Source organism: Bufo bufo, chromosome 3 (genome assembly GCF_905171765.1).
Source record: "Bufo bufo chromosome 3, aBufBuf1.1, whole genome shotgun sequence".
Taxonomy (NCBI): domain Eukaryota; kingdom Metazoa; phylum Chordata; class Amphibia; order Anura; family Bufonidae; genus Bufo; species Bufo bufo.
Window position 1 is genome coordinate 86,060,767 of NC_053391.1, and position 18,705 is coordinate 86,079,471.

The following is an 18,705-nucleotide window of genomic DNA, read 5'->3' on the forward strand; positions in this document are numbered from 1 at the left end:
GACCACTTCTCAGTTCCTATGCTTCCTGGCTGATGTTTTCATCACTTTTGAATGCTGGCGGTGCTTTCACAACCCACACAAGTGGCTCAAGGTAGTGCAGCTTATCCAGTATGGCACTTCACTGCGAGCTGTGGCAAGAAGGTTTGCTGTGTCTGTCAGCGTAGTGTCCAGAGCATGGAGGCGCTACCAGGAGACAGGCCAGTACATCAGGAGACGTGGCGGAGGCCGTAGGAGGGCAACAACCCAGCAGCAGGACTGCTACCTCCGCCTTTGTGCAAGGAGGAACAGAAGGAGCACTGCCAGAGCCCTGCAAAATGACCTCCAGCAGGCCACAAATGTGCATGTGTCTGCTCAAACGGTCAGAAACAGACTCCATGAGGGTGATATGAGGACCCGACGTCCACAGGTGGGGGTTGTGCTTACAGCCCAACACCGTGCAGGACGTTTGGCATTTGCCAGAGAACACCAAGATTGGCAAACTCGCCACTGGCGCCCTGTGCTCTTCACAGATGAAAGCAGGTTCACACTGAGCACATGTGACAGAGTCTTGAGACTCCGTGGAGAACGTTCTGCTGCCTGCAACATCCTCCAGCATGACCGGTTTGGCCTGACTGCCATTAGGTACCGAGATGAGATTCTCAGACCCCTTGTGAGACCATATGCTGTACGGGCACATGGCAGGGCGCAGTAGGAAAGGAACGCCATGCGGTTTTTGGAAGGCAGATTTTGCTGGGCTGTTTTTTTGACACCATGTTCCATTTGAAGACCCCCTGATGCACCCCTAGAGTGCAGGCCCTGGGTTCCTCCTAATGCAAGACAACGCTAGACCTCATGTGGCTGGAGTGTGTCAGCAGTTCCTGCAAGACGAAGGCATTGATGCTATGGACTGGCCCGCCCGTTCCCCAGACCTGAATCCAATTGAGCACATCTGGGACATCATGTCTCGCTCTATCCACCAACGTCACGTTGCACCACAGACTGTCCAGGAGTTGGCAGATGCTTTAGTCCAGGTCTGGGAGGAGATCCCTTAGGAGACCGTCCGCCACCTCTTCAGGAGCATGCACAGGGCGTTGTAGGGAGGTCACACAGGCATGTGGAGGCCACACACACTACTGAGCCTCATTTTGACTTGTTTTAAGGACATTACATCAAAGTTGGATCAGCCTGTAGTGTGTTTTTCCACTTTAATTTTGAGTGTGACTCCAAATCCAGACCTCCATGGGTTGAAAAATTTGATTTCCATTTTTTTATTTTTGTGTGATTTTGTTGTCAGCACATTCAACTATGTAAAGAACAAAGTATTTCAGAAGAATATTTAATTAACTCAGATCTAGGATGTGTTATTTTTGTGTTCCCCTTATTTTTTTGAGCAGTGTATGTACCCTAAAATAGTACTAACAAAACTGCCACCTTATCCCGTAGTTTCCAAAATGGGGTCACTTTTTTGGAGTTTCTACTCTAGGAGTGCATCAGGGGGTCTTCAAATGGAACATGGTGTCAAAAAAACAGCCCAGCAAAATCTGCCTTCCAAAAACCGCATGGCGTTCCTTTCCTACTGCGCCCTGCCATGTGCCCATACAGCTGTTTACAACCACATATGGGGTGTTTCTGTAAACTACAGAATCAGGGCAATAAATATGGAGTTTTGTTTGGCTGTTAACCCATTAACTCTTGTGGAACACATAAAGAGTTACCAAAGTTTGTAAAATCAGTTTTGAATACCTTGAGGAATTTATTTTCCAAAATGGGTAACTTTTTTGGCGTTTCTATTCTAGGGGTGCATCGGGAGCACTTAAAATGGGACATGGTGTCAAAAAAACAGTCCAGCAAAATCTGCCTTCCAAAAACCATATGGCTCTCCTTTCCTTCTGCGCCCTGCCGTGTGGCCATACAGCAGTTTACAACCACATATGGGACGTTTCTGTAAACTACAGATTCAGGGCAATAAATATTGAGTTTTGTTTGGCTGTTAACCCTTGCTTTGTTAGCGTAAAAAAAAAGATTAAAGTGGAAAACCTGCAAAAAAGTGAAATTCTGAAATTTCATCTCCATTTTCCATTAATTCTTGTGGGACACCTAAAGGGTTAACAACGTTTGTAAAATCAGTTTTGAATACCTTGAGGGGTGTAGTTTTTAAAATGGGGTCATTTTTGGGTGGTTTCTATTATGCATGCCTCACAAAGTGACTTCAGACCTGAACTGGTCCTTTTAAAAAGTGGGTTTTGGAAATTTTCAGAAAAATTTCAAGATTTGCTTTTAAACTTCTAAGCCTTCTAACGTCCCCAAAAATAAAATGGCATTCCCCAAATGATCCAAACATGAAGTAGACATATGGGGAATGTTAAGTGATAACTATTTTTGGATGTATTACTATCTATTATAAAAATAGAGAAATTGAAATTTGGAAATTTGCTAATTTTTCTACATTTTGGGTAAATTTGTTATTTTTTTTAAAATTAAAAATGAATTTTTTTTTTTTACTCAATTTTACCACTGTCATGAAGTACAATATGTGACGTGAAAACAATCTCAGAATGGCCTGGATAAGTAAAAGCATTTTAAAGTTTTCACCACATAAAGTGACACATGTCAGATTTGCAAAAAATTGCTCTGGCCCGGATATGAAGTGTATTACAAAAATAATTTTTAGCACATTGAGAATAGGATTTAATGAAGTCTAGTTAAGTTTATGTGCACTTTAATTAGATGTAGGTCTATATAAGAGAAATAATGTGCTTGTTTTTTTTTTTATATATTGCACTTTTATATTTCATATTTTAATTTTTTTTTTGGAGGCACATATATTTGATAAAATATATATATATATATATATATATATATATATATATATATATATATATATATATTCAAAGAATGAAGAGGCAGCACTTCCAGTTGTTAGGTGATAGGGTGACGACCCCAAACTTTATTCCAGCTACGTTTCTGCCTTCTCAATGAGGCCTTTGTCAGGCCTCATTGAGAAGGCAGAAACGTAGCTGGAATAAAGTTTGGGGTCGTCACCCTATCACCTAACAACTGGAAGTGCTGCCTCTTCATTCTTTGAATATATATCTTGGAGGACAAGCCAGCCTCTGTGAGGATTTCTTGCACCCAGAGCTCCACATCTGACTGTGCTGCTGCATTATTTGTGGTATTATATATATATATATATATATATATATATATATATATATATATATATATATATATATATATTTATATATCTATATATTTATATATATATCTTAAAAATTTATTATATATATATATATATATATATATATATATATATATATATAAAATACATTTTTAAGATATTTATATTTGAGGGAGGCATATATATTTAGTATCTTTAATTTTTGGATTTGAGGCACCTGCAATGACATCTTGCTTATGAGCAGGTCCTAACTTACGATGACTGCAGATATTATGTCTATTACATATAAAGAGACTCAGTAAGTAGATGACAGCTGAGGAGAAAGAAAAGTGTGAGTGAAGAGAGTCACACAGCAGGACAGAGCAAAGTATTTCAGATTACACAGGTGCTCTTGCCAGATTTTTTTTTTTTATTCTATAGCAGAGTGCATAGACCGTCAGTCAGGAGGATTGCCACGGCAGTGTGTGGTAGTGCGTGACTGAGGTCCTGGTGCTAGGACCTTTATGACGTTTGTCAGATATCTAATCTGGATGAAGCTCTTTTGGTTGCTTTGGTGACCTTTTTTGCTCTGAAGGATTCAGCTTGAGAATGGAAGGTAGGTGGATTACAGCTAGTAGTTCTTCTTTCTGTCATTATGATTTCTGGATATGTTGAGAGTTTTCTGCAGAATCTAAAGATAATCACTATTGTTTCTGTGGAGATGACGGTGCTTTTACTGGACGGCTACACTGACAGTTGTTTTTATTTTTATAATTTTGTGTTTGTAAAGATTTTATTTTTTTCAAATGAAGAGTTTTACTTATGAGACGAAAGTACCTTTGTGATTTTTAACCCTTTTTCTATCATGCATTGTTTTATAGTTCGCTGAGTGCAGCCAGCAATGTTAACAGTGGATTTTTTCACTGTTTGCCATCGCCCCATCCAAGTGCATGGCTGTATGTATACACCCTCAAGAGCCGTGGGGCAGTTAATTCTCCATACACATACATGCTTAGGTCCTCAGTGGACATGTGGGAATAAGTCTGTGACTGGATGCCTCCCGGAGAACAAAAGGATTACGCATTGAAATTCAGCATGTCCGATGCTTCTTTTCCCTGACATCGCCTGTCAAAGAGGAGCCGGGAGACTCCCACCACACACAGGATAGTTTACGGGTTATGGGGGCTTTATCACTAAACACGATCATGCTGTTTGTTATAAAAACTTGGGCAACTAGAATGGAAATACAGCTCAGACTTGTAGTAGTCACTTTTAGGGCTCATGACTGTATTCGTCTTGCGGTCCGCAAAACACAGTTACCGGCGCCATTTCTTTTTTTACGCCTGCAGAAATGTCCTATCCTTGTCCTCAAAACGGACAAGAATATGACTTGTTCTGTCTTTTTTTACGGGGCCGCAGAACGGACATACTGGCGCGGACAGCACACAATGTTACATCTTTTGCCGCCCATTTGAACTGAATGGGTCCGATCCACGAAGAATGGCAGCTCCCTTCCCCCAACATCCCGGTCAGACCTGTAAAGGAAAGCATACTTAGCTGCTCCCGGCATCTGGATCCTAGATCCTTTGTTCCGTGGTCTCGACTGCCTTGCAAGGTTCCCGTTTTCAAAATTCACTTTGACACCGCTGCGGCCCCCCCTCCCCATCCCCGATTCATCTGACCAATTGACATGATGCAAGGGGAGCAGTTCAACGCCTTGGCCAGTGATTGGCTGCAGCAGCGTTAAAGCGGATATTGACAGCGAGGGAGCCATGATCCAGCGGCAGAGAACAGGTAACTGTGCTTCTCTTTGCAGGACTGACCAGGAGGGGGGGTTAAACAAAGTGCCCCCAAAAGGTGGTCAATCCCTTTTTAAATGGTTTGTTCACATTTGTATGAATGGCATGTGAATGCTGAAGGCCCAGTGGGGATCTTAGAGCAGGGACCAGAGTGCCGCCAGCATTTACAGGATGCATATGGGTTTTTCTTCATTTTATACAGCTCCCAGCTCTTTGACACTCAACCCTTTTGAGTCCCGATCAAAGGATCAACAAATGGATTTTAATTTTTTTTTTTTTTACCCAGTCTTGTGGTTGCTATAGATGTCCCAAACTTCAGAACTTGTTTGTACAATGTGTGTGCAGAATTCACCCAGACACTGAAACCAAAATTCATCAAGGGCTATAATACAGTAGGTCTGGTAGGAGCCCAGTTTATATAAGGTCATCGGTTTGTGTAGCTATTTCTATTATGCCTTTTTACATTGTTGTATGCCCACACACAGAACAATACCTAGTGACTAATTTGTTTGCATCTGTGTGACAGAACTGTAGAAATGCGATCTCTCATTGACAAGACTGGATAAATCCCATTAGCCAGGTAACCAGTGTGCCCAGGTGCGCTACAGCGGTATGAGTTGGGTTTTCATTGAGGTCTATTATTATTATTTATTAATAAAGCGCCATTTATTTCAGGGCGCAGTACATATGAGAAGGATGTAAATACATAGTACAAAAGCAAGCACAATAAGCATGAACAAATACAAACTGGTACAGAAGGAGAGAGGACTCTGCCCATGGAGGCTTGCAATCTACAAGGGATGGGGGAAAAGGGTCAGTGAGGGTAGAAGCTGCACATATGGCGGTATAGTGGCAGTAGGTTTACTGTAGGCTTGTTTGAAGAGGTGGGTTTTTGGGTTTCTTTTGAAGGTTTCCATTGTAGGTGGGAATCTGATATGTGGGGTAGAGAGTTCTAGAGTATGGGGGATGCACAGGAGAAATCCTGGAGGCGATTGGGTGAAGGGCAGAGGAGAGGAGAGAAGGAGGTTTTGTGAGGATCGGAGATTCCATGTGTGACGGTACTGAGAGATCAGGTCACAGATGTGTGGAGGGGGCAGGTCATGGACAGCCGTGTATGTCATAGTTAATGTTTGGTTCTAGGTTTTCTTAATAAAACTGGAATACCCCTTTAAGGGTGGAGAGGTGGATTAGTTGGACAGCAGAGATGAGTGGACTGGATGGAGGAACAGCTGCTGTAAGACATCGTATCCAGCATGGCTGGATACTACCTGACTCCGCCGTTGACCATTGACTACAATGGGACTCAGCGGGGATCCAGCCGTTTTCCTACATTAGTGTTTTGTCTGGCTGAATCCAGCACTAATGATGGAAACAGGCCAGATCCCCACCTGGGCTCTGGTGGTGCTCTGGACTTTTCCTGCTGTGTCGGATACAATATCTTCAAGCAGGTTGTTCCTCTGCTGGAACAAGTTACCGCTAGTGTGAAACTTGCCTTAGAGGAGAATCCACAGAAGAGAATGTTGTAGTAGTCTAGGCAGGAGGTGATGAGGGCATAGACTCGTGGTTGAGGAATGTGTGGAAACAATCAATATTTTTGAGCAGAGGTTATTGATAGGACAATTAACTGTGGATCCTGGAGTGATCTAAAGTTGGACCTAGATGTGAAAACCATCATTATGTATGTCGAGTAACGTCTGCAATAGTAAATATGATCGTTAGAAATGTGCCCCATGTGGGATAACAATTATTAGTTCTTCAAAATTTTGCTTAATTGTTGGTTGTCAGGCTCCATTCACATTTCCATATATTTTTTCCCTCTCCACTGCTCTATCATTGGAGCAGAACAACGAAAATAGTGGACATGCTGGATCCCCGACATTATGGTCGCCACTGGCGCCTGACAGACCCCATCGGTTGTAATGCAGTCTGTCAGGTTTCCTTCATGGTTTCTGTTCATTTACAGGACAAAGTAATTTTGTCCCAGCATTTTTGACTGTATCTGCAACTGAAGCTCCTCCAACGCAGATGTAAACTGCGCTATAGTGGTAAATGTACTTAGCGCCTAAGAGAGTACATATGAAGCAGTATAAGGTGTGATATTTTCTATGGGGACACAGACCAACTTTTAAGCCAAAATCAAATATGCTGTTGACTAGTATATATGGTTTATATACATGATTAGGTCTGTTTTGATGCCGTGTGAATGAGGTCAAAAGAAGTACAAAAGACAATGCTCACAGTGACTAATGGCTTAATAAAGAAGACTCTGTAGAGCACACTGCGGGAGGAGGATTGTTTCCTTTTACATTTTCAAGGTGACCACATTTCTGCAAGTAAACCCCATGACTTTTGAATAAGTATCATTAAAAGCTTCATTGAATGTTTCATGAGAGAGATAGTAGAAGATTTTTATTTTAAATGCATAGATTTCACTCTCTGTGCTCAAGGCTCTGATTTGCACTGACCACAGAGTTTTTTTCCCTGCCAAACACTTGCCTCTTTATTCCACCGTGGGATGGAGGTTTATTGCCATATTAACAACAGCTGCACGCACCTATGCAGGTTACTCCCATTTCCTTCCGAAAATGACTAGTCTTAGCATGAACAGCTTGCACAGTGTTCTGTTTGAAGCGTCTGCAGCCGCTGCAGGAAGAGAAAGTATTCAGGTGGAATCTCAATTATTCACCATCGCTCCAGCCACAAGTAATTTTTTGTTTTCCAAAAAAAAAAGTTCAAGCTTTGCACCACAACTGCCCCAAAATCACATATAGTAGTGGTCGTGTGCCCTGCTGTACACCGTCATATACCCCCATGCAACCAGGGACTTCAGGGGAGGACCTCACAGGGCGGCACTGATGCACCCGCAATGCAGAAGACTGCAAAGCCATTCATCAAAGTGGAATGGCCACTTGATTTTGCAGGTGAAACTTTTGTTTTCTCCAAAATCATGCTGCCACTTAACAATCAATTTAAACACTGCAGCTTCCACATGCCGTGAATGTTTTCAGCCACATCTATGTCTGCTGCCATATATCTAGAATATCTAGAACATGCAACAAATTGTTTCCTATCAAATTAGTACAGACTCTAGCAGAAAAAAGCCTCTATGAAATTAGGAGCATAGAAAGGTACAGTATATATATATGTGTATATATATATATATATATATATATAAAACACTGCGCAGCACAGCAGTTCCATTGCGTAGGTGTGGAGTGCCAGCAGCTGTGGGGTCGATCCACCTCCAAATAATCAATAAACGTAAGAAATTCCACGGCACATCCAAGGCGTAAAATCAAAGTAGTTTCTTTTTATTCACGAGACAACGACGTTTCAGTCCACTTGCTGGGACCTTTCTCAAGCAGTGACAGTGTAATGGTGCCATGTGCATATTTATAGAGGTACACATAATTCATAATCAATGTAATTAATCAAGTCTAAAAATATCTATATAACTTGTGTTTTTACACTATTTCCATAAATATCAATGTGATCACATCAGTGTATATTAGAGTGAAGTCATATACATATTGAGAATAATGTTTTATACCACTCTCTAACGTTATCTAACATATTTCATTAATAACTATTATGATTATAATATAGAAAACACCTGTGACAATATAAACAAAATACCTTAGTGCAGGTGTATATAATAAAAACAATGGAGAGGGAGGCCATAGACTAGGCGGTCCACATGGATACTGGCGTGCTGTATTGCTTAGTGCGCATGTCCAAGGTAATTCCAAGAGACCCGTTGCACTTCCAGGTACTCTGGTCACGTGATCGCGAGTCAACTCGCGTGATCGTAAGTCCGAACACGTGTCCGCACTCCCGGTCACGCAAACCCTCCCTACGTAATGCGTTCCACAGGAAAGAGTCCTGGACCGCAAGCCTCACCATGGTATCAGAAAAACATGGGGCCAGTCCGGTTCACAGGCACATTAAACCAAGGGAAATAGTATGTTCAAATATAATAACATAAGTATCTGCCATGTAACGGGGATAGCTAGAGCTATGTAATGCAATTTTTTGCCTAAAAAGTACAGGGGATTTCAAGGGACCGACCCAATATGAAACATATAGCGACTTTAGAGACAGCATGTATATCATATGGAAATAACCGCATGGAACGGGACAATAACCCACTGATCACACTGTGTATCCAAACTGGACACCAAGCGTGCTATCAGTAGGAAATTAGATCCCTATTGTATACAAGGTAAAATGAACAAAAAGTAAAATTGCCATGCATTTCTGGACGCACCGTGTGCTCTCCGCACAACGTCACCCCCCATTGTGTACTCCACCAATCATAAGGAGACTCTAAATGTGTCATGTGGTCATCTCACAAGACAGCAAATTGGAAACCCACAAATGCCACTGGGTATCTATTCCTAGACACCCAATGTAGCACTGTAAGGTCCAATCTCCACCCGATTGTGGGGACCTCAACCCAATAAATAGGTATAATATTAGTAAACATACATATATACATTACACTATACATATTGGTCGGACCCAAGTTATACACCAATGATATCAAATTATATGTTAGATAGGAAATCCCTTCATGTACATTATCCCCATAAACTTGGCACACACCGTTATAACTTGAATCCATACTGTATAAGGACTCATGCACACGACCGTTGTATGTTTTGTGGTCCGCAAATTGCGGATCCGCAAACACGGACGGCAAAACGCGGACAAGAATAGGACAGGTTATATTTTTTTTGCGGAGCACGGAACGGAGCAACGGATGCGGACATCACAGCATTGAAGAGAATGGGTCCGCATCTGAGCCGCCAAAACTGCGGCTCGGATGTGGACTAAAACAACGGCCGTGTGCATGAGGCCTAAAGCTGGAAAGAATATATCAAAATGTTGTTACAAAAAGAATATAAAATTCTTGTTAATCAAAATGATATATATTTTATTGTAAAAACCATCAGTATCCAATGGGAACCATAGCTCACTGCCTCCTCTTCCAAAATGGTCTTTGAGATTTAATTAAAAATCATTCTCATATTCGAAATAAAGCACCAATACATATCCAGGAAGAGCGACAGAGGAATTCAACAAAGGCATAATCAGGTAAATAACTAAGGCTTATAATCTACATTCAGCCCGTTGGGCCGAAGTGTATTCAACGTAGAGATCCAATGGATCTCCTGTCTTTTCAAAAGGAGGTTCCTGTTTCCACTTTTTCTGGGGATAGGGACATGATCTATTAACATGCATCTTAGATCTCCTTCCTTGTCTTCAAAATCCACAAAGTGTTTTGATACAGGAAGGTCCATAAGTTTTTTTCGAATGGTGTATCTGTTTTGGTTAATTCTAGTTTTAAAGTCCAGAGAGGTGTCTCCTACGTACAATACATTGCACGGACACCACAATACGTAAACAATGAATGTCGAATCGCAAGTGAGTTAGTATTTAATGAAGTATTTCTTTTGTGTATTTGGATGTAGAAAAAAAACTCCCCTTTTGCATGTACCGACAGTTCACACAATTTAAGCAAGGGAAGCACCCCATTTTTGGGCTTCGGAGGAAACTTTGTCCACGTATATTCTGTGGGCCTATATCTGTGTGCACTAATTTATCCTTCAGATTCTGGGCTCTTAAGATAGGCCAATGTTTGGTAATGATCTGTTTAAAACGTATGCTGTCTTCTGTGTACGTAGTTTCCAGGGGAATTCTTTATTTACTACCCAAAATACACAAAAATCTAAATAAACCACCTGGTAGACCAATTGTCTCGGGGAGGGATTCTTTACTGTGTAACATTTCTATATTCTTAGACAAGGTTCTGCGCAACTATGCCATGTCATCTAAATCATACATTCAAGATACAATGGACTTTCTAAACAAGCTGGCTGACACAACACTTCCACCTAAATGTTATTTTGGCCTCTTATGACATCACTAGCCTCTATACATCTATTAGGCACATTTTTGGGATTGAGGTAGTGAATCAAGCCTTGAGATGTTCAACCTTCTCTGTGGGTTGTCAGGACTTTATTCTGTGCCTCCTCCATACAGTTTTGACATGCAACTACTTTTTTTTGGGCGATTATTTTTATCTACAGCGGAAGGGGACTGCCATGGGGTCAAATGTGGCCCCGACTTACGCTAACATGGCGGTTGCCATCCTTGAGGAGACATTTATCTATGTGTCGCACCACTTCGGGCATGTCCTGAGGCGGTGGCGATACATAGATGATGTTTTCTTAATCGGGATGGGCACAGAGGACCAATTACTTGATTTTTTTCATTTTCTCAATACGATTGATAGTGACATCAAATTTACTCTGGACTATTCCAGAGAAGCAATCCACTTCCTGCATACCCACATAACAGTGACAGACAATACTCTATCCACTGATGTCTATTCAAAACCAACGGACAGAAACACATTGTTATGTTATAACAGTGCACACCCGAGGGCCATGGTAAAATTATTACCACTAAGTCAGTATTTGAGCGCTAAGCACATAGTAAGTAATGATCAAAAATTAGATGGCGCACTCAATAAAATGTCACAAGCCTTCCAAGACAGGGGGTTTCCCCCAGCCTTGTTGAAGAAACACTTGAATGTAGTCAATGGAAAATCATTGACCTTCTACAGAAAAAAAACTGACAAAAAACAGCAAAAGAGAATTCCCCTGGTAACTACGTACACAGAAGACATGATATGTATTAAACAGATCATTACCAAACATCGGCCTATCTTAAGGAGTGGACATGGGGATACAGAAGAATTCAGGGTCCCCCCATTAATGTCATATAAAAGAGCCAAGAATCTGAAGGATAAATTAGTGCACACAGATATAGGCCCACAGAAAATACTTGGACAAAGTTTCCTCCGAAGCCAAAAAATGGGGTGCTTCCCTTGCTTAAATTGTGTGAACTGTCGGTACATGCAAAAGGGGAGTTTTTTTCTACATCCAAATACACAAAAGAAATACTTCATTAAATACTACCTCACTTGTGATTTGACATTCATTGTTTACGTATTGTGGTGTCCGTGCAATGTATTGTACGTAGGAGACACCTCTCTGGACTTTAAAACTAGAATTAACCAAAACAGATACACCATTCGAAAAAAACGTATGGACCTTCCTGTATCAAAACACTTTGTGGATTTTGAAGACAAGGAAGGAGATCTAAGATGCATGTTAATAGATCATGTCCCTATCCCCAGAAAGGGTGGAAACAGGAACCTCCTTTTGAAAAGACAGGAGATCCATTGGATCTCTACGTTGAATACACTTCGGCCTAACGGGCTGAATGTAGATTATAAGCCTTGGTTATTTACCTGATTATGCCTTTGTTGAATTCCTCTGTCGCTCTTCCTGGATATGTATTGGTGCTTTATTTTGAATATGAGAATGATTTTTAATTAAATCTCTTTATCTCTTGCAGAATTTGGGAGAGGAAATACCCATCTTGGAAGAGGAGGCGGTGAGCTACGGTTTCCATTGGATACTGATGGTTTTTACAATGAAATATATATCATCTTGATTAACAAGAATTGTTTATTCTTTTTGCAACAACATTTTGATATATTCTTTACAGCTTTATACAGTATGGATTCAAGTTATAACGGTGTGTGCCAAGTTTATGGGGATAATGTACATGAAGGGATTTCCTATCTGACATATATTTTTATATCATTGGTGTATAACTTGGGTCCGACCAATATGTATAGTGTAATGTATATATGTATGTTTACTCATATTATACCTATTTATTGGGTTGAGGTCCCCACAATCGTGTGGAGATTGGACCTTACAGTGCTACATTGGGTGTCTAGGAATAGATACCCAGTGGCATTTGTGGGTTTCCAATATGTTGTCTTGTGAGATGACCACATGACACATTTGGAGTCTCCTTATGATTGGTGGAGTACACAATGGGCGATTACTTTGTGCGGAGAGCACATGGTGCGTCCAGAAATACATGCACGTGGTCGTCAACACACCTCCTAACCCATTTCCAATTTTACTTTTTGTTCATTTTACCTTGTATACAATAGGGATTTAATTTCCTACTGATAGCACGCTTGGTGTCCAGTTTGGATACACAGTGTGATCAGTGGGTTATTGTCCCGTTCCATGCGGTTATTTCCATATGATATACATGCTGTCTCTAAAGTCGCTATATGTTTCATATTGGGTCGGTCCCTTGATATCCCCTGTACCTTTTAGGCAAAAAATTGCATTACATAGCTCTAGCTATCCCCGTTACATGGCAGATACTTATGTTATTATATTTGAACATACTATTTCCCTTGGTTTAATGTGCCTGTGAACCGGACTGGCCCCATGTTTTTCTGATTCCATGGTGAGGTTTGCGGTCCAGGACTATTTTTTTCCTGTGGAACGCATTATGTATTCCGCAGGGAGGATTCGCGTGACCGGGAGTGCGATCACGTGTTCGGACTTATAATCACGTGAATTGACTCGCGATCACGTGACCAGAGTACCCGGAAGTGCGACGGGTCATTACCTTGGACATGCGCACTAAGCAATACAGCAATCCAGTATGAAAATAGAAGAGTTACAGCCAGCTCACCTTCTTATCCTGTATGACGGTGCACGGGGCGGACTCAAGTCAGTCCTCGGAAGTAATGCACAAGATAGAAAGAAAGCTCCAGCACCAGAATGGACGTAGTGAAGATCCCGGTCTTTATTCGTCACCAAAATTCAGGTGGATACAGCAAACAGTGACACTGGCTCCCACTTTATCCCAAAGATCTACGTGTTTCGAACGATAGTGTTCTTAGTCATGATCTGAGGTGTCTGACATGTTCCGAGCTGAAATAAGGTTCACCTCCAAAATTCCCACCCTCAGAGAGGGGTCACGGGAGGCAGGGTGAACAGAAAATCAGTCCGGTCCATACGAGACACCTGTGCAAACATATTCACCTGTGACATATAAAAACATACCTCACAGTAGGGTTGTTGCGGGTATCGAAATTTCGATACCCAATCGATACTTTTGTCCCGGTATCGATACGATACCGGGATTTCCGTTTTTTCGATACTGGGCTGCGCTTCTGCGCAGTCTAGTATCTCTGAACATGAGCGCGCTGCTATCGGCGCGCTCATGTTCTCTCTCAGCAGCACGGGGAGAAGGAAGCTGTCCTCCCTCCCCCTGTGCTGCTGCCGCTGCCACCAATGAGAAGAGAGGGGCGGAGGAGGGGCGGCAATGAGAAGAGAGGGGGCGGAGGAGGGGCGGCAATGAGAAGAGAGGGGCGGAGGAGGGGCGGCAATGAGAAGAGAGGGGCGGAGGAGGGGCGGGCGCACTGCGCCACCAATGATAGGATTACTATCGGAGCGATGGGAGGAGACATCAGCTTCACTAGTGGGCGTTCCTTTTCCCTGCGCTGCGATTGGACAGCGCTACAGCCAGGGAGAAGGAACGCCCACTAGTGAAGCTGATGTCTCCTCCCATCGCTCCGATAGTAATCAGCAGCATGTGGAGCAGGAGAGGAGACAGTAATGGGGCACTGCGGGCGAACGGAGCGGCGCCCAGGACTAATGGTGAGTGCTGAGACATCGCTGGGCGCCGCTCTGTGTGGCCTAATAGTGAAAGTCTGGACTCATATACAGTAGTCAGTCTTTAACACATACAGGAGGCGGGTGCCGGCAGCAGAATCGCATTGCCGGCACCCTGCCCCTGACAGGGAGCTGCGATCAGCGGCAGTTAACTGCCGCTGATCTGCTAGTACCCGCCTCCTGTATAAAGGGGTAAAATCATTGGTGGTGCAGTGTGCCCCCCCCCCCCCTCAATCCCCCCATCCCATTAAAATCATTGGTGGCACAGTGCGCCGGCCCCTCTCAACCCTCCAGTATTAAAATCATTGGTGGCAGTGGCCACAGGGACCTCTCCACTCCCCCTCATTGGTGGTGCAGTGGCAGCTTCTGATCGGAGCCCCAGCTGTGTAAGCCTGGGGCTCCGATCGGTTACCATGGCAGCCAGGAAGCCCTGGTTGCCATGGTAACATCCCTGATGCTGTGTGCACAAAGCACAGAGCAGCAGGGACAGTGTGGAGTCCTATTCACCCTGATAGAGATCTATCAGGGTGAATAGGAAAAGGGATGAAAGATCCCAGGTTCTAGCCCCTAAGGGGGGAAATAGTTATTAAATAAAAAGTGAAAAAAAAACAAACACTAAAATATGAAGTATAAATCACCCCCCTTTTCCCAATTTCACATATAAAATATATAAATAAACATATTACATCGCCACGTCAGAAAAGTCCAAACTATTAAAATATAAAAAAAAAATCTAGGTGGTGAATGCCGGAACAGAAAAAATAAAATAAAAACTGCGCGATTCGCCATTTTTAAAAATGAGGAATGCACGTGGCTTTTTTTGTTTATTTTTTTCGCGTGGTATCGAATGGTATCGAGTATCGCAATACTTTTTCATGGTATCGAAACCGAATCAAAAATTTGGTATCGCAACAACTCTACCTCACAGTGCTACAAAATATAATACAAAATATATAAGATATAGAATATAAAACCATGTAGTTGTTTTCCTCCAAAATAAAAATGTAGATTATAGGATTTAACATGAAATTGAAAACCTTACATGGTATAGATTACATTAATAGTGCCCATAGAAAATGAACTGGGCTAGGAAAATTAATAAAATAAAATTAACAATTTCCTACAGTTATATTTCAGTGATACTTGAGTGCATCGTGTTTTTGTGATTTTTCATTTTATTTGTTTTCATTTCTATTATTATTTGTTATTTGATTTTAGATGTAGTTTAAATATAAATACAAGGTAGACTGGTTATTCTGTCTACACCATATTTGCGAATTATCGCAAGGTGTGGACAGAAGCCAGGATCCCTACATAAAAAATGGTCAGAGAAATTATAGTAACTACGATGCATTCAAGGATCACTGACCATGTTGCTTTCCCCAGCTGGAGAGTATTAATTACTTATTCCCGTTCACATCGTATTCTTGGAAAATCGCTCTATGTGAACTGTGGTATAGACCCGGGAATGTAAGCCGATCTATTGGAAAAGCAGCATGTTAGTTCATTGTGATGTCAATCTTATACAGCTCCGTACTGATGGAGGAATCACATGATATGGGCTAAGACTGGAGTCTGCAGGTGTCGGACACTCAGAGACAATTTAGTTTCAGGTAGATACTATATATTCTATCATTGTTCCCTGTGGTAATTATCTCAGCATGATTATATTATTATCTTTCACATTCCACTGTGGTCCTGTTTACTAGGAATCACATAGTGTGAACATTAGATGTTTTTATATATATATGTTTTTTATTTTTTATTATTTATTTATTTTTATTTCTTATTTATGGTTTTGTAATTTTGATCTCTATCTGAATATTATTTCTATATGTATCAGGGAATTATATGCAGGAGGCAGTATAATATGTATCTGTTCACCTATTAACCCGTTATTGTATTGTCCGGGGATCGCAAGTATATTGCAGCGCATAGACCATATGGGGATGCAGGGCAGCATACATGCATTGTCATGGTGTTCAGACCCTGGCTGGGTCATATATATATATTATAGAGTTGATCCCCCGGGTGTATGTATATACCTATGCAGATGTCCTGCTGACATAAGTAATCTAATCTTAGAATGAGAGGAATAAACACTACGGAGAATTAAAAATAACCATATATATATGAAATTTATATATGGGTATGTGTAAAAACATATCAAGGAATGGTTAAGCTGCATATTAGTTTTAATATAGGTACATTAGTTCTTTTTTAAGATTGAGACCAAATGGAAATCTTGTGTTAAGTCTCCAAATCCAGAATGCTTCTCTGAGAAGAATTTTTTGTTTAATATTATTGCCACCTCTTTGTGACAGTGTGACGCGTTCGAAGGCAAAGGTACTAAAGGTATCTATATTGCGGTTATGGACATCTATGAAATGGTGTGCCGCATTCGAGATTCCTGTAGTTAATAGGTTCAAAATATAATTAAGGTGTTCACGTAATCTGTCTTTACATTTTCTGCTAGTGCAACCAACGTATATCAAATCACATGACGTGCAGGTGATAATATAAATAACTCCCGTTGTGTTGCAGTTAATATAACTCTTGATGGGGAAGGTCTCGGTATGCGTTGTCAACTCGGAAAAAGGATTGTCAACTGAGAAAATATATTTTTTTTCCCATGTTGGCCAGAGACGGGGAGAATCTGGCCCTCATAGAAACTCTCGAAACCTGAACATAAAAAACTTCATCAAATACAAAATAATTGTGCGTTAAGAGGTAAGAAGTAACCTCCAGCACATAATCAATAAATATATCGGAGTAACCACTGTATCTATGTAGATTATATTCCAGTGCTAGAGGTTACTTCTTACCTCTTAACGCACAATTATTTTGTATTTGATGAAGTTTTTTATGTTCAGGTTTCGAGAGTTTCTATGGGGGCCAGATTCTCCCCGTCTCTGGCCAACATAGCCATGGCTTTCTGGGAAGAAAAATATATTTTCTCAGTTGACAATCCTTTTTCCGAGTTGACAACGCATACCGAGACCTTCCCCATCAAGAGTTATATTAACTGCAACACAACGGGAGTTATTTATATTATCACCTGCACGTCATGTGATTTGATATACGTTGGTTGCACTAGCAGAAAATGTAAAGACAGATTACGTGAACACCTTAATTATATTTTGAACCTATTAACTACAGGAATCTCGAATGCGGCACACCATTTCATAGATGTCCATAACCGCAATATAGATACCTTTAGTACCTTTGCCTTTGAACGCGTCACACTGTCACAAAGAGGTGGCAATAATATTAAACAAAAAATTCTTCTCAGAGAAGCATTCTGGATTTGGAGACTTAACACAAGATTTCCATTTGGTCTCAATCTTAAAAAAGAACTAATGTACCTATATTAAAACTAATATGCAGCTTAACCATTCCTTGATATGTTTTTACACATACCCATATATAAATTTCATATATATATGGTTATTTTTAATTCTCCGTAGTGTTTATTCCTCTCATTCTAAGATTAGATTACTTATGTCAGCAGGACATCTGCATAGGTATATACATACACCCGGGGGATCAACTCTATAATATATATATATGACCCAGCCAGGGTCTGAACACCATGACAATGCATGTATGCTGCCCTGCATCCCCATATGGTCTATGCGCTGCAATATACTTGCGATCCCCGGACAATACAATAACGGGTTAATAGGTGAACAGATACATATTATACTGCCTCCTGCATATAATTCCCTGATACATATAGAAATAATATTCAGATAGAGATCAAAATTTCAAAACCATAAATAAGAAATAAAAATAAATAAATAATAAAAAATAAAAAACATATATATATAAAAACATCTAATGTTCACACTATGTGATTCTTAGTAAACAGGACCACAGTGGAATGTGAAAGATAATAATATAATCATGCTGAGATAATTACCACAGGGAACAATGATAGAATATATAGTATCTACCTGAAACTAAATTGTCTCTGAGTGTCCGACACCTGCAGACTCCAGTCTTAGCCCATATCATGTGATTCCTCCATCAGTACGGAGCTGTATAAGATTGACATCACAATGAACTAACATGCTGCTTTTCCAATAGATCGGCTTACATTCCCGGGTCTATACCACAGTTCACATAGAGCGATTTTCCAAGAATACGATGTGAACGGGAATAAGTAATTAATACTCTCCAGCTGGGGAAAGCAACATGGTCA

General features: G+C 41.0%; 1 protein-coding gene across 4 annotated transcripts in view; it reads left to right on the plus strand.

Moving 5' to 3' along the window:
• The window catches only part of ST3GAL6 (ST3 beta-galactoside alpha-2,3-sialyltransferase 6), a 217,954-nt gene that overhangs the window by 82,092 nt on the left and 117,157 nt on the right, over positions 1-18,705 (plus strand). Inside the window, exon 1 of one of the 4 annotated variants that reach the window (XM_040423282.1) lies at positions 3,615-3,752. The exons of the other annotated variants lie outside the window; for them this stretch is intronic. Within the exon in view, the coding sequence (XP_040279216.1) occupies positions 3,746-3,752 (7 nt within the window). The 5' untranslated portion in view covers positions 3,615-3,745. Of the gene's footprint in view, positions 1-3,614; positions 3,753-18,705 lie in introns of those variants that run through there. 4 annotated transcript variants of the gene reach the window in all.